Here is a 24235-nt window from a genome sequence, read left to right on the forward strand (position 1 = left end):
GCTTCAAGCTGGAAGAGATCTTGGAAGTTACTTCACCTATATCCCACTTAACAGATAGGGAAACTGAGGCCTGGAGAGATGGAATGACTCCCCCACGGTATCACAGCAGCTGGCCGCAGACCCTGGGCTGGACAGTGGCTCTCAGGTCAGGTGGTGCTCTCTACCCCAGCCTTAGCAGTTTGCCCACATGGGCTAAGAACCACTGTCTACCTCAACCGAAACACAAGCAAGACAATGATCAGGTAAGTAGGCCGCAGGTACTCAAATACTTCTTATCCCACCAACCATGAATAATGCCATTCTTATTTGAGGCCCCTTTCAAAGCTGCCGGGGGGCTGCAAGAGCTTGCCTGAGATGCGAAACCTCTTTCAACCAAGACATCCTAACTCAGTCCACAAGCCCCCTAATAGGTGGGCTGACGTAGAGTAAGCACTCTGGGACTGAGGAAAATCACAGTGAAAGTGACAAGGGCACAAGGGCTTTAGGTCCAAGAGTGGTTTGTTGTAGCCAAGCAACATACTCTTCTTCCCAGGATCGTCCCAAGACTGTGATTCCAGGCTGTCACTGTTTTAAGTGGGACACTTGCTGAGCAATCAGGAGTTGTCAGTCAACTTGGAGATACCCAGAGACGGGGTTATACCGGCCCAGACCTCCATTTCCACTACAAACAGGACTCAAGTTGTAGGTAACATGCTGCGTATCCCACAGACTGTCCTGGTGGTAGTTAAAAACGCATTAAGTCGAAAGGATCCAGTGCTTTCACCTTCTCATTTGGCTTTCTTCCTCATTTAAATGGTCCTAAATCCAAGTTAAGAGCTTCAGCAGATAGCAGAAGAAAAGTAGTAACTTGGCCCATTTTCATTTAGAGACTGGAGGTGACAGGGTTCACAGCTTGAAGAAACCCTAGTGCTTTGTGTGGAAAAGGGCCCACAGGGCACAGAAGAGTAAAAGCACTGCGCCCGGGCCTTTGGAAGAGGGTTCTGGCCTCACTCTCTCACATGTCATAAGACACTGGGCCAGATGCTCAACACTCATCGGCCAAAATGGCATCAGGCACCTGGGCTGAGGAGATGCTGCAGAGCTAAACCAGAGGATGAACATGAGAAGTATCATCATCCACTTTGCCCCAGCAAACTACAGACTGGAAGGGCAATTTTTACACTTTGTTCAAAGATACTTCATGTGCTTTGCCTCTACTTGCATATAAAGAGCTGCAGTGTGAACAACAATTTAAACAAGTTCCTCAGAGATGTTAAGTGTGCACGGGCATTGACTTCCGTGAGAAGGTATCTTTCCTCCCTCGAAGAGCTGGTACACGGGAGGTGTCTGATAATGTTTGGGGAATGAATGATAATCATTCTAAGTGACATGCAACTAACTATGGGCAAGTTACTCAATTTCTTAGAATACCCATTTCCTCGTCTGCATAATGGGAACATCAGTAGCTATACCTCATGAGTAGGTTACATGGATTAAAAGAGATAATCCATGGGAAGCGTTCAGCACAAAGTAAATGCTCTATTCATGTTGGCTACTATTATTTATAATGTGGGTCTCTTTCTCCATAAAACCCTAAGACTCCTGAAAGCAAGGGGGACTATGTAATTCATCTTGTCCCCTCATCAGCAAGGCCAACAGCTGGGACACAGCAGGGCTTCAATGTCCCCTGAGCTGAACACCCATTTTCACGACACATTAGCTGAGCGGGTTATTTTGCTTGAAAGCAACTTGATTGGGGGAAGAGAGAAACACGGGACAAGAAAAATACTTACCTTGAACATCCACACTCTCAGCCTGATCTCTGACCTCTGCCCCAATTCATATAAACCATGGAATGATCTCAGAATGCTTCCTTTCTCCTCACCTTTCCCTGCCCAAACTTCTCCCTACATTAAGCTGAGTTTCCTTGCAAACAACTTTTCTTCTGAAACTAAGGGGTTCCTGCAAGGTTAAAAACTTCTCACTCTTTGCTCACATTGATATGGTAGCATCTGTCCAAGATAACAACAACAACAACAACAACAACAACGAAACACAAAAAACTGGGGGCCAAGATTGACCTCTTGAACTAAATGGAGAAGATGAAGTTTTGAGGGTAAGAACTTGGCCATTGCCCCAATCTGAAAAAGCAGATTACACAATAAATGGCATGTTCAACACTAATGCCTATCTTATTTCCCAAGAGCCCCAGGCCTTGTTTCTCCTCCAACACCCCTGGAAGTCACATTTAAAACAGTAAAGGTTCTGGGATCAAAGCAAGACTGGTAGTTAATTTCCTTCTTTTCTTTATAGAAGACGCCATTATATTTAGTAGGGGGAAGGGACAGCTGGGGGTGGAAAAGGAAAATGTCATCTAGAGAAAGAATTCCATAACCACAAAGTTTCTATTGCTGGTTTCAATCTGATGTCTCTCTTCCTTTTTTCTTTCAAAATTATGAGCAAAGCCAGCACAAATCAGGGAGAAGAGAGATTCTGTCTTACCTGCCATGGACACTGGTGCTTCCAAATGGTACCACATTAGCTAAAGGACTAAAGTGACTGAATTCATCTACATCGCTGCTCTTCTCATCACCTAGAGGACAGGGGCCATTGACCAAAATTCATGTGGACAATGAAGGAGGTCTCGGCTTAAGTGAACCAGATATGCACCCAGTCTTTCCTTCCTATAGATGAAGTCCGGGGCAGAAGATACATTCAAGGGAATCACCAAAAAAAAAAAAAGCAATTCACTTGGTAATGTACTTTTACCCATCAGAAAGAAGCGTGTTCAAGATTTTAACTCTTTTGCATCTACTGGGGAAAATAACAGCTACCAGTTACTGACCAGATCTTGTGTACCAACCACGTACTCTATTTGGTTCTTTGGCCATATTATCTTCAATCCTATTACCTTTACAGGGAAGGAATTCTTCCCTCCCACCCATTTTATAGGTAAGGAAACAAGCTCAGAAAAATTAATCTATCAAGGCCACTTAGCTTGTATATAGGAACGCCAGGACTCAAATCTAGGCCATTGGGTCCCCATGCACACCCCTACCCACAAAAGCATTTAGACACAAAAATGAGAAACAATATTCTCATATCATTACAGGATTCGTGTATAGGATTCCCTTCTGCCACCATTTAGGAGTGCGAGCCTCTGTGCTAAGTACTGGGAATGAAAAGATAGGACTAACTAAGGCTTCCTGGGCCCTGAACCAAAGGCTAGGCTCCCTCAGTACTGAATTTGAAACACATTTCATCTTCCCAGTAACCTTATGAGGTAGCGACTAACATCACCTCCCATTTTACAGATGAGAAAACCAAGCCTCACAGAGGTTAAGCAATTTGTCCAGGGTCACACAGCTAAGAACTTGGATTTGAACTCAGAAAGCCTGATCCTAGGGCCTATGCTATTCACCACAAGGGTGGCAGGTTTCAAGAGGAGCTCACAAAATTAAAAAACCCCAAGTCAGAAGCCATAGGGAGCATTACATAAATAGGTCTTTGGTTTCCATTTACTTAAGAACAGGTTATGATGGTTCTCAATATAGGAAATAAGTTGGCAAGGAAACAATGGAAGCAACAACAAATCCAAATGACTAAATGTAGCTCTGCTGATTGCTCAGATAAAGACTCCATCATCCTAGCCGGCTGCTTGCCAGCATCTCACTTTTCCATATGTGTTTGTTAAACTCCAGGGTGTAATGGCACGGCAAGGAAATGGACTAGAAATGCCTCTAAATTGTCCAACTGCCCTATGCACAATTTCTAAATATCAAAATAACTTCAACTTCAAAATACACTTGTATTTGGAAAGGCAATAATCACTTCCAAAAGAGAAATCGGTTTCTTCATTTTAGGGAAAAAAAAAAAAAAATTTTTTTTTTTTTCAAAGAATGCTATACTAGAACTGAAGGGCTGCTTTGGAAAGTGTTTAAATCCTCATTGCCCAGATTCCAAGGGGGAGATCTCCAAGGCCCTCTGCCTGGGCCCCTCACCTGCATGCCGAGGGCCTCGGGTGCAGCATGAGGAATCTAGGCAGTCCTGACCTACATTTGCAAAACCTGCAGCAGGGCTTGTTTGGAACCAGATTTTCCCACAAGTGCAAAGCACCTCACAACCTAGAAACCTTTATTTTTCAATTAGCAATAATCGCGCCTCGGATAAACCTCATTGGCTACGATACTGCCACTGCGCAAAGCTAGAAACCTTTATTTTTAATTTATGAGGAAAAGCAGTCAACATATATCAGGTCACTGTCATGTGACCACCTGTAGAACCAGGCTGGGCCATAAACAAAGTTTGGTTCTTTCCAAATGGACTCTATCAGACTGTCACTCTTACCTCAAAACAGTCCCTCCAATCGGCCACCAGATATCTATCGAAGCACCAGGCACTTTGACCCTAGTGCCAGGAAAATATGTCTTCTGACTTCCCCTGGCTATGGTCCTGTTTATTTTAACATTCTAAACCCCATATTCAAATAGCCACTAGTTCACTTTGTACAGGGCATGAACATCTTTCCCAGGTTCCTTTCACAGCTAGCAGGCCTGTGAGCAGAATGGGATAAGAGCTCACACTGAATCCAAGAAATGAGTGCCTTCCACTTGGCTCCAGCTGCATAAGCCACACTCCAACCAGCTCACCCCTAAGTAATAAAGCCAAAAGTTTATAGCCCAGGCTCTATTAGCAGTGGTGCTTAACCTTGGCCATACAGAAGAATCACCTGGGAAGCTTTAAAAAAAAAAGAAGAAAGGAAACCATCGATGCCAAATTAAATGATCATCCTTGAGGTTGGAACTTCAACATCAGTAGTTTTCCAAGTCCCCCAGGTGATTTTAGCCAAAGTTGAGACCTATAGCTCCTACTCCATCCATCACCAGCTGTGTGACCTCAGACAAGACACTTAACCTCAACCTTTGAGGACTTCAATCCTCAAAGGATTGTGGACAGACGAACCCATGAGCTAAAAATGTACACAGAACCCTTAGCACAGTGCCTGGCACAGAGTCTACTGATCTTGGCCCTGTTAAAAAGATAAACTGAGGCATATTTTATTATTCAGTGTAGAGAATTAATTCTGTAAGTAACTGCCTGGATTATGATTATTAGATCAAATCTTTGATTTCTGCTGCATTCAGGATTCTGTTCTAGAAAAAGCCACGGAGGAAGGATTGGAAAGAAAAGGCCGCAGGGGCCACAGCTGCTCAGGATCCTGTGGCACAGGGCTTATGGCAACAATTTTCTTTTTCAACAGTCCCCCTCACCACCTCCCAGGTGAAAATATTCTCTTGATAGTCTCATGCCAACTGGATGCAGTTCAACATCAAACATCTTCTAAATGGCTTCTCTCCATCTGAACGTCTGCCTTCTATTTTATTCTAATTCCTTTAGCTTTTACCCAAAAAAGTCAAACAGTTTCTACATTAACTAACAGTAAGAACTTTTCACTCAAATGATGTAACCTAAAAATGGCAAGATTTGAGCCCTTTGGGACTGAGGCCATGAGTCAAATACTAACCCAATGGGTTCTCAACCCCAACTCAAAATTTAAAAAAAATCACTTGGCAAGCTTAAAAAACAAATGCCAGTGCCCGGGCCCATACCTCGAGAGATTCATTTGATTGGTCTGGAGTGGGGCCCTGAGTATCTGTTTAATTTTAAATCTCTCGCAGGTAATTCTACTATGCAGCTGGAGTCGAGAACTATGAACCACAAAAGCAAAGAAGAAAAACAAATTGTTTAACATCTTAACATCCCAACTATATTTTAAGCACCTTCTGGAATAAACTAAAGCTACCTTCAGAGGAAGATACCAAATATAAGAGGCCTAAAAAGAAAGCCAGTAGTGGGAAGCTACTGGTAGGAAGGCTATCCTGAGTAGGTCTTTTAACAAAAACTAAGGGCAATAACCGACACCTTCTCCCACCAGGTTGAAGCATCTAAGAATACCAGAGCCCCCAAAGGCAGAGTGAGATCTGCTGCAATAACATATGTTCCTTGTGACGAGATCCATAAATCCTATTTGTTTAAGGACATAGTTGCACAAATGTAAGGCTTTAAGCTGAATTTGCACTGATCAACATGTATGCAATATACAAATGAAGGCTCTAATTCCAATCTTGACGCTGAACTTACACATTTTCAAAAGGTCACAAAGCTTGGAATTGAAATCATACTTTAAAAACTATAAGTAAATAAACCTACAATTGCTTATTAAACACACACACACACACACAGCAACACATCTGATGAATTTTCAAATGAGGGAGGTGCCCACTCCAAGGTCATCAACTTACCTCTGAATTTCTTGGGTGGATTATTAAGGTCCCCGGCTTCTGGCTGTACAACGCAACGATCATCAACCAGGCTGTGAAGACAAGGATAAATGCTATATCAAGCCAAGTCTAAGGAAACAAAACCTAAGCACTATGCAAAAATTGAACATCCAGTGCTGTTCCTGTACGAAACTTAGATGACCATGTTCTCCTGCCAGGGGCCTGTTTACGCTACAGGTTTCCCATGCAGGGAGCTAAACCTAATCCAAAAGCCCAGGTTCTGCTTCTGCAATGCACATATTAACCTACTGTTTTCTGTGGCTCTTTTCCCTTAACCATATCCATGATGGATTTGAGCAAAATGTTGAAGTCGGGAGGCGTACCAAGGGGTGAACGCATTCAGCTCATGGTAGCTGAGGGGTCCATTTGGTGCCAGGCACAGTGCTGGGCCCTGCAATGTGAGGATGAATATGAACCAGGCCCTGCCCTGAGGGAGCTCAAGGCTAGTGCAAGAGCCACAAAAGCAAATTAATAAAGAGAATATACCCTAAGGGCTATAGAGAAAGAAGAACAAAATACAGCCAGGAACTAACTGTGCCCGAGGCCATCTGAGAAGCTGCCGGCAGAGAGAATCATATGGAATTACTGGAAATCGAAATGGAGGTGGGGAAAGTGCAAAAAGTTATAAATAAACAACCAGGCCCAACTTATATACAGACCCAGTATTTAGAAGTGCAGACTGACCAAACTAACGTGTACAATTCTTTTAGAAGAACAGATTTAAAATAATGTGCTTTTTGAACAGATGAGGAAATTGAGGCTGAGAAGTTTATTTTTATTTTTTTAAGATTTTATTTATTCATTTGTCAGAGAGAGAGAGCGAGCACAAGCAGGGGGAGCAGCAAGCAGAGGGAGAAGCAGGCTTTCGGCCGAGCAAGGAGCCCGATGTGGGACTCACTCGATCCCAGGACCCCGGGATCATGACCTGAGCCGAAGGCAGACGCTTAACTGACTGAGCCACCCAGGTGTCCCGAGGCTGAGAAGTTTAAATGACTTATCCAAGTTCCTATAACAGGTATTGGTCATTTGCCAAGTGACCACAGAACTTGCTGACAACTAATATACTACGGTTTTCCGGGGTTTCTTCCATTAGTCTGTGGGGCTCCTTATCCCAAAGGCAAGGCACCATTAAATAGTTTGCCTTTACTCTTACTGCCCCTTCCTCCAAAATTCCATTTCACCTCCTAAAGTCTGGCCTGTCTTTCAAGACTGACTCAGGGCCCCCATCTTCACCACGAAGGCCCTCCTCCTGAGCCTTTCCTGGAGTCAGCATTCCCTGCCTCTCCTCACCTCATTGAATGAAGCACAAATGGTGCAGTAGGCTAAGAGCTTCCTAGGGGCAGAGAAGTGCCTGCTTTTGTGGCCCAAAAGATGCCCACGCTAGTACATTTTCCTGCCCAGGAAAGGTGCTCAGTTATCTATGTGGTAGGTGAATCAAAGCGGCCAGAGTAGCCCACCAGCAGCTTGCTGCCTTTGGGTCTAAGACACAAGACCTCTCTCCATCAAGAAGAGGAAGAGTGTGGTCAATGGCTTGAGTTTTTATGCAAAAATCAAGAACAGAATGTGAACATAGAAAACTTCCACCTGGAGCCCCTGTGATGTAAATATAGTAAAGCTACCAGATCTAACATAGTATATGAAGTGGTGGGAGTGCCTTGGAATCCAATATAGGGCTGGGTTAAGGGGTAAGAGAAAGGGCCCCAGTCTAGGCCAGAAGACAAATGAATTGTAGATGGCCCTTTGCCACCTACTAGCAGCTTGACAATGACTACGTTATTTCATTCCTCCTGGTCTCAGTTCCTTCATCTGTAAAATTAAAGAGTTGGTCTCAAGGAGTCTCAAGGAGGGTGATGTTCCTCACATTTTGTTTATAAAATATACTGATACCAGGTCCCCATCATCCCCAGGCCTATCAAAGCTGTGTTCCAGGACGGGACCTGAGAACTTTTATTTTTAACATGTTCCTCACGTGATTCAGAAGCACACCTCTGATACTGCATGTGCACGCACACAGGCTCTCCAAGGTCCAACTCAAGTTCTGAAGCTCAAGGAGTCAATAAAGCCATTGGGGAGGTAATCGCCATCTATACAAATGGAATGTGGCTGGGGAGCTAGATGCCAAGTTCCACAAAAACTGTCAGTCACACTGGTGCTCCATAAATGTTAAAGATATTAAAAGGAAAAAGGTCAAACTTTATTTTCCAAGTCCATTTTGAACCAAAGGAATATTCATCTGAGGTAAGTATTAGAGCCCCAAATTCAAAATGGACCATCTGCACGTTAAAGAAAAAGTGGAGGGTGGGGGAGAGGGAACCTTATCAATAATTTGTTTATAACGCTTGAGGAAAACTCTTATAAAGCAAATAATTTGTACCTGATAGGAATTCTAAGAACAGATGCTCTGGAAGAGGATGAAGGGAAAGGTGGCATTAAGATTTCAGGGGCTGCCACAAGTGGGCTCAGCTACCGACTGGAAGTGAGCCTGGGTGACTGGAGGGGCAATGGCACTATTACAAGAAATCGGGGCCACAGAGAAAAGATGAGGCATAAGGTGGGACTGAGGTTTCACAAGGCAGCCAGGTAAGAGCTGTGGGCAGACAGTGAGGAGGGTGGTGAGCCAATTTGCCAGAGACGGATAGTCAGGAAAGGTAGAGAATGGAAAGTCTACCCTGCCAAGGTCAACTGTTAGAAGCACTGGTCCTGGAGTCTGGAATGCTCACAGCTGTGAAACCCTGGGCAGGTGACCTCACTTCTCTGAAGCTCCAAGGTTTTTTGCCTCCATAAAGAGCAGTAATAGCGCTCACTATAAAGATGTGTTTAGGAATTAAAGGCATTATGTATGGACAGTCCTTAGCACAGTGCTGTAAACATCCACAGGATTCGTGGAAGTGGTGACCCCTGCTACTTATTACCATTGCTTTACCTGCTGAAAAACAAGAGGATGGAAGATTCCAACATGAGGGAAAGAAAAAGGAAGGAATCAGCCAAGAAGTAAAAAGGGACAATGAGAGAGGCACAACCGGCAAAGGGCCTCTTTGCCAAAACCCACAGAGAATAAATCATGAAGGGTGGGTCTTTAGTGTTGAGAGGTTAAAAAAAAAAAAAAAAAGGTAAGGACCAAGAAACAGTCACTGGATTTGGGGATCACAGAGTCAGGGATGACTGCTTTTTATCGGATGACTTTTGAAAACAAAATTTTTATACAATGAGGTCCAATTGAGGTATACTTCTACATCTGAAATAATTTGCTCCTTGAGCCTGGAGTGACCTGAATGAGAGCCTGAGAGTACTCATTCTGCACAAATACCAGAGACCAAGCATGCTTTAAATAATAGCTATGATTAAAAGAAAGGCTCTGGCTACTCTAAGAATGAAGTTCTTAGAGAAGGTGTTGGCTTTCCTTTCCCCCATTTGAGATCAGCTCCTGCCAAATTCAACAATTCCACCCCAGGGCCTAACTCCTCCTTTCTACACAAAGACAATCTAGACCATTCATATGTCTTCTGGAGTTAACCATCTTGATTCTCCATTCTGCTTCTTTCTGCCTTTGGCGCTATTTCACTTCTCCTTTCCTCTTCTCAACAACGGGAGGCGGAGAAGGGAGAAGATAATCAAATAAAGACATTGTGGAATGTACTTCCTCTCTTAAAAGTTGGGTAAAAATTGAAGACAGCACAAAAGAAAAAAATCTGATTTACAGAACTTTGTGCAATATGTAACTTTCAAATGCACACTGCAATTTAAAATAGGCAAGGTTCTGCTTCAAAGAAGAGAGATAAGCATCGGAGAAGTTCTGGTCTTTGCTTAAATGACAAACAAGTCAGCATATGAAAATAAGAGCTTTTATGAAAGCTAAAAAGCACTTCTTTGGGGTCTGTAAAAAATAATACTAAAATTTTATCCCATATACTCTGCACTTTCCCCCTTATATAAGGAATAGGGAATTATAATAAATTCTGAATGACAAGAGTCCTAATTAATGAGATATTGCACTTCCAGGACTTACAGGAAAAGAGTATTTTTGTGCCAGAGGTAAACCTGGCTAACATGAGATTTGGTATCATGATTCCAATTGCCCCTGGAAAAACCAAAGTCAAATGCTAACATTCTTATCTTAGGAAAATCAGTTTTTAAGCTGGCATTAAGAGGTCTTAAAGAAATCCTGCCACACAAGATATCAGGTGCTCTTACCCCAAGGTGCTAATAAATCCATTTGTCGATCCTTCCGCGTACAGAGAACAAATGTCTCCAATATGCAGGAAACTAGACATCTTGTCAGACATGTCTTTCTCGAAAAGCCTAGACAAAGTAAAATATGCAACATTATTAGAGGGAAAGAAATGCTCAGAGGGGGAAAAAAAGTCACTGAGAGTTGGCTTAGCTCAATTTTCCAAAGCGCCCTACTTAAAAGTCAAATTTAAATGAGTGTGTGACAGGCAGGCACTTAAATGAGCCAAGCAAGGACATATGCAACAACATTTTTTTCCATATATCATTTATTTCAGGATATTCCAACCACAATAACGCTGGTTTCTAACACAACCACACCCAAATCCGATTCTACAAATTGAGGACCCTCGATAATGAATAGTGAATCTAAAGACTGCAGGGAAGTCAGCCAACAACTTGCAGTGATTAGGAGTTGGAAAGTCTGACTTATGAAACATTAACATACTCAATCTGCCTCAGGCAATGTGAAGGCAGAAGGAAACACCTGGTATATAACTCGGGTCTGGCAGTGCCTGTGCTGAGGTACCAAAGCAACAAAATTAATAAAAAGAAACCTAGTAACAAATACCACAAAGCTCTAGCGGCCTTTTAAAAATTCAACAATTGTACCCACTTCATCCAAATGCCGTTTCAATTTCTTTCCTTCTCCTTCACCCAAACACTTGCAGGAGGAGAAAGGTTCTTAGCACCTGGTCCAAACCCATGTCAATGCAGGCAAGAATAATGCAGCTTAGGCCCAGGGAGAACCCCGGTCAGGAATACACATGGCTAGTTAGGGGCAGTCCTAGAAAGGGCTCTAAGTTCCAGAAAATCTCTCCACAGCCCAGAAATGATTACACACCCACACACACAAGTATCAACAAAAATACTGACATGACATAGGAATAGTCTTCCTGAGGGCCATAAATATTGAGAAGTGGGAGCCAATTATAAAAAACTAATTTAACATTTAAAAAACAAGCTTAATCAAAAACTAATGATGTACTGTATGGTGACTAACCTAATTAAAAATAAATACAATAAAATAAAAAACAAGCTTAGGGGCACCTGGGTGGCTCAGTCAGTTAAATGTCTGACTTAATTTTGGCTCAGGTCACGATCTCAGGGTCGTGAGATTGAGTCCTGCATCAGGCTCCGTGTTGGGCCTAGAGCCCTCTTCAGATTCTCCCCCTCTACACCTCCCCCTCTCAAAGAAAGACATACATACATACATACATATATACATAAAAATAAAAAACAAACAAACACCAAGCTCAGTGATGTGGGAAGACAGTGTGCTGGGGTGGACCCCAGCTAACTCCCCATGGCTTCATCAGGCATCTGGTGTAGATGCACAGGGTAACCCAGGTCTTCCCAGGATCTCTCCTCCAAACCCAGAGCCCCTTAAACGTCTTTTCCAATGTCTTTGCTCAAGTTCCCTGGCTAGAAATCATTCACCTGCAAAGCCACAAGAGTTGTAACGGCGTGGAAAAGTATTCTCTCCTGAAATTGCTTTCTGGGCTCCAAGTTTGTTTTCCGTTAAAATTGTGCAGCAATGATCATCAGGAAAGCTAGGGAAGCATTTCTCCTATTTAGAAGGAGTGCCAGGTGCTGAAAAGGAACTGAAAATGAACCTCAGTTCATTGCCTGTGAGAATCTACAAGGAAAAACCAATTCCTCCAAACAACCCAGACCTGGCAAGAGAAAGACCATTTCACTGAACCTGAACTTATACCTAGAGAAAGGGAGCACAGGAGAACACATTCTCAAACAAAACAGTCAGCATCTGTAGACCGTGTAGAAAGACACACAAATCATGTGCACAGGGACAATCTGCCAGCCAAGTTCCACTCTCCAAAATCGAATCTATCATTTTGTCATTTCTTCCTAATGCCCAAAGGCAAACCAATGTTTTAAACAACATCCAAAAAAGTGGCACAAATGAAAAATACTAAGGGCATTAATATTTCCCTTATGTGCTTATACTTAAAAGACTTATCATAAAGGGTCAGGAAGTCAACACAGTTCTGGGACTGATTCTTGGAAAACAAGTTCTGTTTGATTTTGAGACACACCAAATTGGTGTGTTCACACTCTGGCCTCCCCAAAGGACACAGGGGAGTGCTGGTACATGACCTCAGCTCAGTCAGGAGGGCCTCATCTAGTGTGACTAACTCTGTCCTTTGGACCATTTGGCCCCAGTGGAGACCAGGCCAGGAAGTAGCAGTGTGACCCTGGTTTTCTTAGCTTTCCTCACCACCTGGTTACCTGACTAAAAGATTCCAGGCTCTTCATGGAAAGAAGCAGACACAACTCAGTGTTCTGGAGTGATGCACTCAATATTGCCTGCAGGTGATCGCTGAAACAGATGTCTAGACACAGTGTCTCTCTAGCACAGCCCTGCAGTGTTACCATTTCTAATAATGATGACTCACCTTTATCGAGCATCATCATGCCCCCCCCCATTGTGCTAAGGCCTTTACAAATGTTCTCTTACTGAAGCCTCATGACCACAACGTGAGGCGGGTACTACTATTATTCTCATTTTATTATTGAGGAAACCAAGGTACACAGAGGTGAAGATGCCCAAGGCCAGGGTTGTAACTCAGGTCTACCTGACTCTTAAGCAGAGCTTCTCATCAACAACGACCCTTGGAACATGGGAGTAAAATGTCAACCACCCTTATTTCCTGGGTGGTAAGATTACAAAGACCTGATTTTCTGTGTTATGCCCAATTCTATTTCCTCCTTCTTCTATTTTGGTGTTTCCTCATTTTTCCACCATGGCCACATAACACTTGGATAAGTCAGAAAAAAGAAATTAATCTTCTTCCTGACCATGTTTATTAAGTAGAAAACTAAATAATAAACTTTAGCCATATTTTATGTTTTTCCTAGAAAACAATCAGGACATCCCCCACAGTTAATGATCCTCAAATGGGCAATCTGCCAGAGGTCCCAATTTTAAAGAAAAAAACAAAAATGGGGGGTAGGGGAGTACAGTTCTTTCCCAAGGATCTCAAGCCATAAGTCTCCTCAAAAGAGACTGGGCAAAAGCCTTCCTGGTCTGCCTGGCAGCTCTAGAGGTCTCCCCTCACCTACCATTAGTTAAGTGGAAGAAGAAGAAGGAGGATAAGGGAGAGAGGGAGGAGAGGTCCTGAGGCAATCACCAGCCATCCTGGAAGGAAAAACAAAGGCCAAGAAAGTGAACAGAACAGGCCTCTGGAGCCTGGAGGGGAGGAGGTGGAAAGTCAGCCAGTGTGTGATGGACCTGGCAGCAATCTTTTGGAAGACTTCCTGTTGTTCAGAACAGGGTGGGAGAACCTGTCTCTTTATCTGATCCTGGACCACTTGTGCTAGCCAACTTCTCACAGCTGGACCCAGTGCTCCCATGTTGCCCACACAGTGGCTGAGGACCCCTTAGTACAAAAAGAGCCAGTGCCAACCTGCCATCTGCCTGACCCTGGGACATCAAACACTGTATCGACACCCAGGGCTCTTTGTTAATAAACTCTGAGTTGGTCCCACAACATCTATGAGAAGGGTCAGGTGGTCAGTTGCAGAGCTCCAACCTTCTCTCTGGATACAAGCTATGATTATTAGCCCAACACTGCCATCCGGCCCACTTAAACCTCTCTGTTTTTGTTTCATCTGGAAAATGAGGATAACACTTAACTATGGGGGTTGTTGTAAGGAACAGATGAAACAGTGCATGAAAAGTGCTTGGTACAGAGACTGGTAGACTTTCACTCCTCAATGCTGGCTCTTTATTATTTTTTAATGAGATGAAGTGGAATTCAGGAAGATTCTAGGGCTTCAAAATTTAAACTCAGCAAAGGAAAGGATCCTCTGTTTAAAGTTGGGTGGAGGGGGTACACCTGGGTGGCTCAGTTGGTTGAGCATCTGACTTTGGCTCAGGTCATGATCTCAGGATCCTGAGACTGAGCCCTGAGTCAGGCTCCTCATTCAGCAGGGAGCCTCACACTGCCCGCTGGCTCAGCTCCAGGTCTCTGTCCACTGAAACTGCTCCCTGAGCAATGTGTAATGAAAAGGGACATTTGATTCTACTCAAAAGAATAAAAACACAAATTCAGAGAGATCCTTGGAGAACAGAAACCAGAGGTCCTCCAAATCTCTGGTCTCAGAATCTGTGTTGCTCTTTGCCTTTTCTACACCCTCTCTGGTCATCTTGTCCCCTCTACTGACTCCTGTGACTTCTATAATTCCTAAATCTGTACCTCCTAAATCTGTACCTCATGGCCAACAACTACTGGGATTCAGCTCCTGGATACCAACAGCATCTCAATGTACCAAAAAGAATTCACCCGTCTGCCCAATCTGTTGCTCTTTCTCCCTACCCATGTCATCTACCACTGCAAAGCCTGAAGCACCTCCAGTCTTCCCTCTCCTTATCCCTGCCACAGGGCCTTTGCCCATGTTCTTCCCTATCCCACCCCCTGTCCTAGTTAAAGCAAGATCAGTTGGTCTGGGGATGTTTTGCAAACCATTTTATTCCGATCACCAATGCCTAGCACATGGTAGGTGCTGGTAAATAATTTAGCAAATAATGAAGTCTGAGCATCAAATCTTACTGATCTTAAGTTTTAGTCTATCTCTTGAATCCTCCAATTCTTTTTAACTCTTCTGCCCCCACCCAAATCTCAGCCAGGATCATTTCTCAACTGGGCTGCATAAAGACTCTCTCTGAATCCTTCTTTGCCCCCTCAATCTATTCTACACATACAACCAGCATGATCTTTTTTTTTTTTCCCCAGCATGATCTTTTAGACACATACATCAGACCATGTCATGCCCCTGCTTAAAACATTCCAAAATCTCTTTGGGAGTTCTCATGATCTGGTCCTTGCCTACCTCCCCCTCCTCATCTCTATGTACTCTCTATCTGCCTTCTACACTCTAGCCTTGATGAACTTTCTCCAGATCCCCCAATGTGCTAGGTGCCTTTGGACAAGCTGTAACTGCTGCCTGACATTCTTCCCCACATGGTACCCTCATTACCCTAGGGCGCTACCACTGTCCGAAAATTGCTAACTCACTGGTTTGCTTATTAACTTGTCTTCACCACTAGACTGTCAGCCCATGAGGACAGCACAGCCGAATTCTTCTTTCCTACTGAATCCTAGTGCCTCGTACTGTGCCTAGGACATGACAAGCAGATTTGGATCCAAAGTAATTGTGTCATCTTATCTGTTACCTAAAAGAACGTAAAGTATTTTTAGGTGATTGTTTTCCTAAAACTAACAAAAATCAAGTTTATACTGTTGGAGCAAATAGAGAATAGAGCTTTGTTAGAACTTTCAATAGATTTCTATGAGAAATTTGGGAGCCAGAAAAAAAATATCTAACTTCTGTCCCTGGCAGAAAGTACCCCTACCCCACTGACCAGCCTTGTGTGTGTCTAAAAAGGCTAGTAACAGAACACCTGAGTCTGAATTCCAGCTTTACGTGCTTAAGCAACTGACATAACTTTTCTGAACTTCAGCTCCATCAACCGATTAAAAGAAAAGGGGAGGAGGGAACTTTTCTTATCTCTCAGGGTCATCATGAGGGGTAAAAGAAATAATCCCCACAAAGTACTCAGCCCAATACATGGCCCTTACTAAATACTCATTTTTATATGAGACTGAAATGAAAATGTTCACTTTTCTTCCTCCAAAGCTTTCACTCACTTCTGCCCATAACTTGTCCTTCTTCTACTTGATATATGCTTCTTACTTTGTCGACACTGTTGGAAACAAATCAACACAAGTCCCAGAAAGGTTTCAATCCTCTGTAAGCCTAGGAGGTAAGTAATACTTGGACAGGTCATCCAAGGTATTGCTGCTTTTTGGCCCCCAAACTCACCAAGACCACCAGACCTCAGAACTCCACTCTCATTTCTAACATCAAACCAGGCCCCTGTGGGAGGAAGGGAGGGGGTGAGGTGGAAACCTGTTCAAAGAAATAATTCAATATTTAGAACCTCTTCCACTTTGGTGTTAAGAAAGGCTAAATCACAGCCTCACTGAAAAATAAGTATATTCATATTAAGCATCAGGATAGGTTTTGAATTTTTTCTTTTTGCTAAAAGCTTTGACTGTGGCAGAAAACTCACTTATTGTAATTTTTCCCATCTATTTCTCCTGTACACATTGAACTAATTGCATTATATTCGTTTTTCTAAAAAAAAAGAGCTCAATTCTCGCCTACACACAATTCAGAATTTAAAAGTTAGCAACTCCTGAAAAGAGATGAAATTAGAACACTTTCATTAACCACGAAGTTACCTAAGGTATCACGTAATCCTAGACAGGCAAGGGAGGAAATCAGAAGCTTTATTTACACCAAGTAAGGACCCCAAAGCCAGGGACCCAAATATTCTGATTGGAAGATTTTTATTGACACACAGAAGCAAGTCTCCTTTATTTAAGATGAAGCCACCTGGCCCTTGGGGCTATAATGAGGGGGGAGCCCCACTGACACTGCCCTTAAATTTGGTTCTTCTAAGCACTGGTGTCAGGAACTAAGCCCCCCCCATACCTGCCCCCCTCCCCAGTGCACCGTTCTTTCCCTGATCTCCAAGCTCTCCAGCATTTGACCACCCAATTATCTGAGCTTTGACAATCTTATATACATCACTCAAGACATTCAAAATACTCCCCAGAGGCCTGGATTGTAATCATTTGCCTTTCTTAAACAGTTGGCTAGCAGGGAATAGCTCATCTATTTTTAACACCTTCTACTTTGATGTCTTTAACACCAGATGTGATAGAACCTGAGACCAATAAAGCACTGAAACAATCTAATTTCTATTATAGGACATAACTCCATCTAAGTCCAAAAGCTACAAGGAGAACTAAGTAAGGGTTGTAGAGTAACAGCTATAAAGGGAGTTATATTTGAAGCTACTATTCTCAGACATGGAGAAGAACCCACGCTTTATTATTTTTTAATGACCCATCCCATTGCAGAACTTTTAGAATGCTTGGTATAATCTTGCCCATCTGGAAAAGATGAACATAAGACAAGTACCACTAGCTTCCAAGTTTTCAGTGTCCTTTGCAATTCAGGAGGTGCTTTAGCTGGGAAGCAATTTTTCTTTTTCTTTTTTCTTTTTTTCCCCAGAAACAGCTTAAATGCATCCCCATGCATATATTTCTAAACAAAATCCAGACTTAGGGATAATCAATTACATCCTGCTCCCTAAGCCTTCAACTTCTCCATCTCTCACCTGTTCCATACCACCACCCACCTTTTAAATAACCTAGCTATCCTATAAGCTAGTGGCTCTCAGTGACACCCCAACACTCTTTCAGAGGTTCTTCAAAGTCCTAACTATTTTCATAATAACACCAACACTCTATTTACCTTTTCACTCCATCTCTCAACACGACAATGGAGTTTTCCAGAGGCTGCAGGACATGTGAGGTCTCAAAGACTGAAGGCAGAAACAGGTATGTGATATGTGACTCAAGCTATCTTCCATTAAGCCAGATGGCCAACAATTTGCAATAATGTAAAACAGTGCCACTCTCTAATTTTTTGTTTTGTTTTGGAAAATACAGCTGTTGTTCATTTTTAAAAAATGTTACTGGGGCGCCTGAGTGGCTCAGTATGTAAACCCTTGGTTTCAGCTCAGGTCACAGTCTCCAGGTCTTGAGTTCAAACCCCACATCGGGCTCTGCGCTGGGTGTGGAGACTGCTTAAGATTCTCCCTCTCCCTCCACCCTTCCCCCCCTCTTAAAAAAAAAATGTTACCGCATTAATGTGTGATTGGCTTATTTTTTTGTGTTGTCTCAGTGTTCATTTTCTCAGTGGTAAATTCTAACGAGATAAATACAGATTGTTATAACTCATATCAACTGAAGTTTTGGGGTCCTCAGTAATTTCTAAGCATGTCAAGAGTTCCTGAGACCCAAAAGTTTGAAAAATGCTACTATAAATTTTAAGTTTTGGGTCGGCACTGGCTGTGTACTTAGGACTCATACTGCATTAATATGAAAAATTGGACAAGATTAAAATACAAAACATACAACATGCAGGACTTTAGAGAGGACCCCCTGATTTGAAACCGCCTTTTTATTCAACACATTCATTGAATACCTACTACGTGCTATCCCTGGACCAGGTGTGCAGGATATAAATAAAAAGAAGACAGTCAAGGTCTCTGTTCCCATGATGCCTATATTCTCATGAGGCAGAGAGAGAGTTTGTTTACAGGCAAGACAAATCGGGTAGTGTTAAGTACTAGGCAGAGAATTGAAACTGAATGATATGACCATGTGACAACTTACTTTTGTCTAGTCAGAGAGTGCAAGTTGAGATATTTAAGCTAAGACCTGAAAGTCAAGACAGAGGCAGTCATGCAAAAAAATCAGGCGAAAGAGCATTTTAGGCAGAGCCAACAGCTAGTACAAAGACCCTACGGCAGAAAAGAACTTGGCAAGTTCGAGAAACAGCCAGCCAGCCACAACGTCTGGAGCATTAATGGGAAACGAAGAAAGTGCAGGGTAAGGTCAGAGAAGAGAGAAACCAGGGCCAGTGGGACTTCCCAAGTGAGGGTAAAGAGTCTGCCTTTTATTCTAAGTGTGACAGGAAGTTTATAACCTTGACCAAGTTTCTTACTCTTTCTGGAACTCAGTTTCCTCATCTGCAGAATGGGGATCATGAGAGCTTGCCTCATAAAGTTGTGTTGAGGATTAAATGTGTAAAAGAAAATAATGGGCTTAGCACATAGGAAGTAAAACACTGCAAACACTTTTGTTTGCTGTGATTATTCTTATTGGCTAATTTGTTGTATTTTCAACTCTCGTGAATACTAAACTTACTAAATTTTTGAGGGCTTACCATTAGTTGAGGATTAACCCTATCAACCAGTAAGTTCACACGATGAATGGATATAGACAAGGGACACACCGTGAGACGTATTTATCTGAATTTATCAGTGCCAACTCCAGCAGACTGTTCTCCCCACTATTCCCAATAAGACCCAGGCCCCCAAAGTACAGCCATGTGAAGAATGAATGACTGAATCCCACCTTCATAGCCCCTCTGGGTCTACCCTTCAGTCAGTAAGTTTTGCCACTTGGCCTCAAAGTACAGTGCACTTGGAAAGTTATTCTTTCGCTAAAAAATGTAACCAGTGGAAATCCATCAGTCTTCTCTGTTCTTTCTTGGCATAGCCACATCACCTCCACCTCCTAAAAAACAGAGGGCCTTTGCCAAAGACTTAGTGCTGGTTTTATTGCTGCTTGCTTTAAAAATGATTGTTGAAAAAGAATAAAACCAAAAGGCTTCCTTTAAAGATAGGCAGCAAAGAGAGGGGAGGGCTCGTGCACGAAGACTTAAAAGCGCCTGGAGATTCAGGAGGCCATCGGCAGCTGGTCCCCCAAAAACATGGATGAGACCTGGGGGCCACAGCTGCCACCAAACACAAAAAAGCCGCACTTCACTTTCAGGGCAAGCAGCCCCCCAAGGGCAAAGCCAGGCAAACCACAAGGCCTTTCAGAGGGAAAACAAGAATATGCATGGAAAAAGGAAGAGTTGCCCGCATTTGATGGATCTCCTGGCTGGAGGCCAAGGACACTCCTTCTAGAGGAGCACAAGCCTCCTTAAGATGCCCTCGCCCAGGTACATATATGGTAATATGGCTGTAAATACAGGGAAGAGAAAACTTACTACATTTGCAGATGACTCTTCCAAGACAAGGAAAGAGGTTCTCTCTTTACAACCATCTCTGCTTCTGTGACTAGGTACTCTCACGGTTAATTTTGGAACTTCCTTTGAGCAAAGACTCTTGACAATATCATCTTTATTGTGAAACGAAGATGAGCAACACAGTATTTTTGAGTTGGCCACCCGGGGCCGGCAGCTTCCCTCGCCCCACCCTCATACACATTTATGTGCAGCCCCCTCCTTGCCTTCTTGTTCAATTAGCAGTTGATCAGATTGTCCTCAGAAATGCAGTGTGTCCCCATCAAGGGATAATTTATTCTACTGCAAAAAGCGCTTCTCGCGGAGCATAGAAAAATTGCATTCTGCTTTCGTTTTCAGAGAGTCCCAAAGGAAGTCACCAACTCAGAAGTTTCAACTTTAAGCAGGGCCCTCTATGACCATCTCAGAAACAGCAGTTGTAAACCTGTAGTTCAGGGCAATTCTCTAGTTTAAATGTTGCTCATTAGACACACAAGAGATACACACACAAAGATAAACCTACTTGCCTTTTCACAAACATGCCCACTAAATAACCTATTCTCCAAACAGGTACATCATCTACATGGTTATTTTAGAAAAAAAGATGTCAATTCTGACGTGTGCTCTCGTGTTTCCTATTCTCCAAGGCCAACACAAGAGAAGCCAATCAAAAGCTCAAAGTTGCCAGTCAGAAAATTTTATATTTGGTGGGTAGAGATCATCTAGCTAAAATTCCTCATTTTATAGGTGGAAAGAGCAAACAACAACAAAAAAACCTGAATGACTTCTTGTAGGCCACACAGCCATGTACTGGCCAAAGCTAATAGACTACAGGGCTCTAGAAACCAAAGCCAGTACTTGGGGCATGAGGGGGAGAGGGAGTGGTATTTATTTTATTAAAACATTAAAGTCAGACCCAGTCTGAAGAGACACCCCTCTGTTCACAACCTGAACCACAAAAAAAAAAAAAAAAAAAAAAAAAAACCCAGCAAATCAAATTAGGTTAACATCCTCAGAGAGCAAGAAAAGTCTCACTCAGTCTGGGAAAATCACTCTAGGACAGGGTTTCTCAACCTCAGGGCTGTTTGACATTTGGAGGCAGATAATTCCTTGTTGTGGAGGACACATCCTATGTATCGCAGGATGTTTAGCAGCATCCCTGACCTCTACCGACTAGATGCCAGGAGTACCCACTCTCCCTCGGTTGTGACAAAAAAGTCTCCAGACATTGCCAAAAGTCCCTGCAGGGCAAAATCACCCCACTGCTTGAGAACCACTCCTCTAGGACAGAGGCTTTGTTTTGTTTTAACTTCTGAGACTTTTTGCAAGCATGTATTATTCTACAAGTTGGCAGCAACGACCCAAAGCAGGTATTTTTATACCTATTCTACAGAGGAGGAAACAGAAGCACAGATGTGACATGTTTTGCCCGCACCCAAGAGACAGTCAACACTCAGACGTCTGGAGTCCCCATCCTGCGGTTCGGCAGGGCAATACCATTACAACCTGAGAGCAGCTTCGTTTCACTACCTGATCATTACCTCCACTCCCTTTTATTAACACTCAACAATTTCCCACACCTCAGGCCCTCCAAAGAACTGTTCTGAGCAACATCTCCCAAGCTATCAAAAGGAGCTGCATGACACATGTCCACACGGCCCTCACTCCGCTTTCCACAGCAAAAGGGGCTTTTCAAAGCAAACCACCAATTCAAGAAATATTTAATTAAATATTAGATTCTTCTGACAAGCAGCCTATGTACTTCAAAGGGAAACAAAACATGGAGATAAGTAACTTCATTCGACAAATGTTTGGTGGACACTTAACTATTTGTCAGGTGCATTTGTAGGTTAAAAATCAAAAAGGCCCGTGAGGAAAAGACATATAAAGTGCTAGGGAGTTTCAAATCACAAATATTTTCAAATGATCAGGAAAGGCTTTCCAGAAGAGGAAGGAGGCATTCAGGTTGGGAACAGAAGTATTTGGCAAGGTGGGTACAGATGGGGTGAGTATGGGGACGGCAGGGCAGAAAGCATGTGGGCAAAGACACAGAAGCAGACATGGTCACACACACAAATGCACCAGGGCAAATCCATGAACGTCCCTAAGTCTAGGTGTTGTGTCAGCTTTTTCTATTCAGAAATATGCACACGGTAACGTTCTGAAACTTTTTCTGCAAAACAAAAATCACTTCCCAAAGCTCCTCCTGAAATGCAAACAAACAAGGAGCTTGGAGGTTAGTGATGTTTTTTCTTATGTCCATCTTTTTCTAATGAGCAACATTCTATCAAGCAGTCCACAAGTTCTGCTAATTGGAAGGGTCATAAAACATTATAAAACCTAAGTTGCTGAAAGTGTCTGACAACATCATGTTAAAACGCAGCCTTGTCCATATCTGGGACTTCCCAACCTTAAGTAGGTTCTACATGTACCGTTTGGTTTCTACCTCTATCTGAAACTGCCAATAAGAGAGTCCCCAAATGAAAGCATGAAAGTTCCCATTCTTGTCAAAGAGAGTCCTGCCAGGCCTACATGCTCACCTCCAGTGGGTGACTTCGCCTATCTTTCCACTTCACTGAAAATGAAAAGCCTGCTAGGGGCAAGTACATAGGTCAGTTTTGACAGGTGAGAGCCAGCCAGGAAAAAATAACCATAAAAACAAGGCAAGTACTGAAAAAGCACAGGGGGTTGGTTCACTGTAGAGGTTCTCATACTTTCAAGTGTACATGAATCCCATGGGGATTGTGCTAAAAGGCAGGTTCTGATTCAGCGGGTCTGGGGTGGCTCAGAGTCTACATTTCTAACAAGCTCAATGTTGAAGCCCGTGATGCTAGCTTGATGACCACAAATGGAGAAATAAAGACGTAAAACAATGTTTCTCAAACTTTGGACTGCAACCCACAGTAAGAAATACACTACACTTATAACCCAGTGTTCACTGTGTGTGTGAGAGAGACAAAGAATTGGGGGATGGGAGAGTTTGTGGCAATGTACACAGTTCCTTCCAAGTATCCATACAATATGCTTTGACATTCTCTAGTCCCCTCTACTTCATTAAAAAACCGGTGATGGAGGCCCACTACACTGATTTCAGGACCTCATAATGGGTTGTCATACAGTATGAAAAACATGGATGCAGAACAAGAATAACAAGAGTAACATGCCTGCTCATCTGGGGAGTACTACTGTATTAAGACACCAGTATACTAAGGTTATAACTGATACCAAAGTGAAAAGTTTTGATTCAGAATCCTTTTTTAAAAGGAAAAGATGTGTTTACTACGTTTTGGAAATACTTTCATTGAAAGCATTCAGGTTTTAAGTTTCCTTCATTTTGATTTGTTTTCTGACCTGTATGAGGAGAACAAGAATACCTATCTGACCCTGAGAAGAGGTCTCTAAACACCATTTCCCACTCAAAAGAACTATGGCTCCTTGGACAAAAGGCTGATTCCAGGTCTGGGACAAGAAATATAGAAGATGAGCCTGGAACACTCATATCAAAATCAAGAAAGCTATCAAAGACTACTAGGGTTGTGTTTTTGGAGCCAATTTGAATAGCCTTTCTCTTGCTGAGCAAAAATGGGCACTTTGATCATCAAGAAGGTAAGCAACACAAAGAGAAACATATAAAATATGTTTAAATGCACCACTTCATACAGATACTAACCAAAAAAACATACCAATTGGTCATCTTAGTACAAGGGTTTCTAACCAGTAGCACAGCTAGTACTGTGAAATGGATAATTCTGTGTTGTGGAAGGGCTAATCGATGTATTGTAGGCTATTTATCAGCATCTCCAGCCTCTAGCCATTGGATGCCAGGAGCACCCTCTTCCTAGTTGTGACCACCAAAAATGTCCCCAGATATGCCCAGTGTCACCACACTGACAACCACTGCCATGTATCATGGTAGGGTATCAACTTGTTATTTTTGAAAACTGGTAAAATACAAAAAGAAATTTAAGTACAGATCTTGTCTTTCTTTACATGAACTACATACCCCAGGAAAC

The 24235-nt window shown here is 42.8% G+C and overlaps 1 protein-coding gene and 1 non-coding gene across 7 annotated transcripts in view; both read right to left on the reverse strand.

Moving 5' to 3' along the window:
• ITPR1 (inositol 1,4,5-trisphosphate receptor type 1) overlaps positions 1-24235 on the reverse strand; it is a 325747-nt gene that overhangs the window by 294574 nt on the left and 6938 nt on the right. For all 6 annotated transcript variants that reach the window (XM_036075557.2, XM_036075555.2, XM_036075554.2 and 3 more), the window contains exons 3-4: positions 10512-10619; positions 6282-6352 (exon numbers count right to left, since the gene is read on the reverse strand). In XM_036075557.2, coding sequence (XP_035931450.1) covers positions 6282-6352; positions 10512-10603 — 163 coding nt within the window. In that variant the 5' untranslated portion in view covers positions 10604-10619. The remainder of the gene's footprint in view (positions 1-6281; positions 6353-10511; positions 10620-24235) is intronic.
• Positions 4041-4185, reverse strand: LOC118525069 (U4 spliceosomal RNA). The gene has a single exon (XR_004911954.1). It is a non-coding gene; the product is annotated as a U4 spliceosomal RNA (small nuclear RNA).

The sequence above is a fragment of the Halichoerus grypus genome, chromosome 1 (assembly GCF_964656455.1).
Source record: "Halichoerus grypus chromosome 1, mHalGry1.hap1.1, whole genome shotgun sequence".
NCBI classification, from domain to species: Eukaryota; Metazoa; Chordata; class Mammalia; order Carnivora; family Phocidae; genus Halichoerus; species Halichoerus grypus.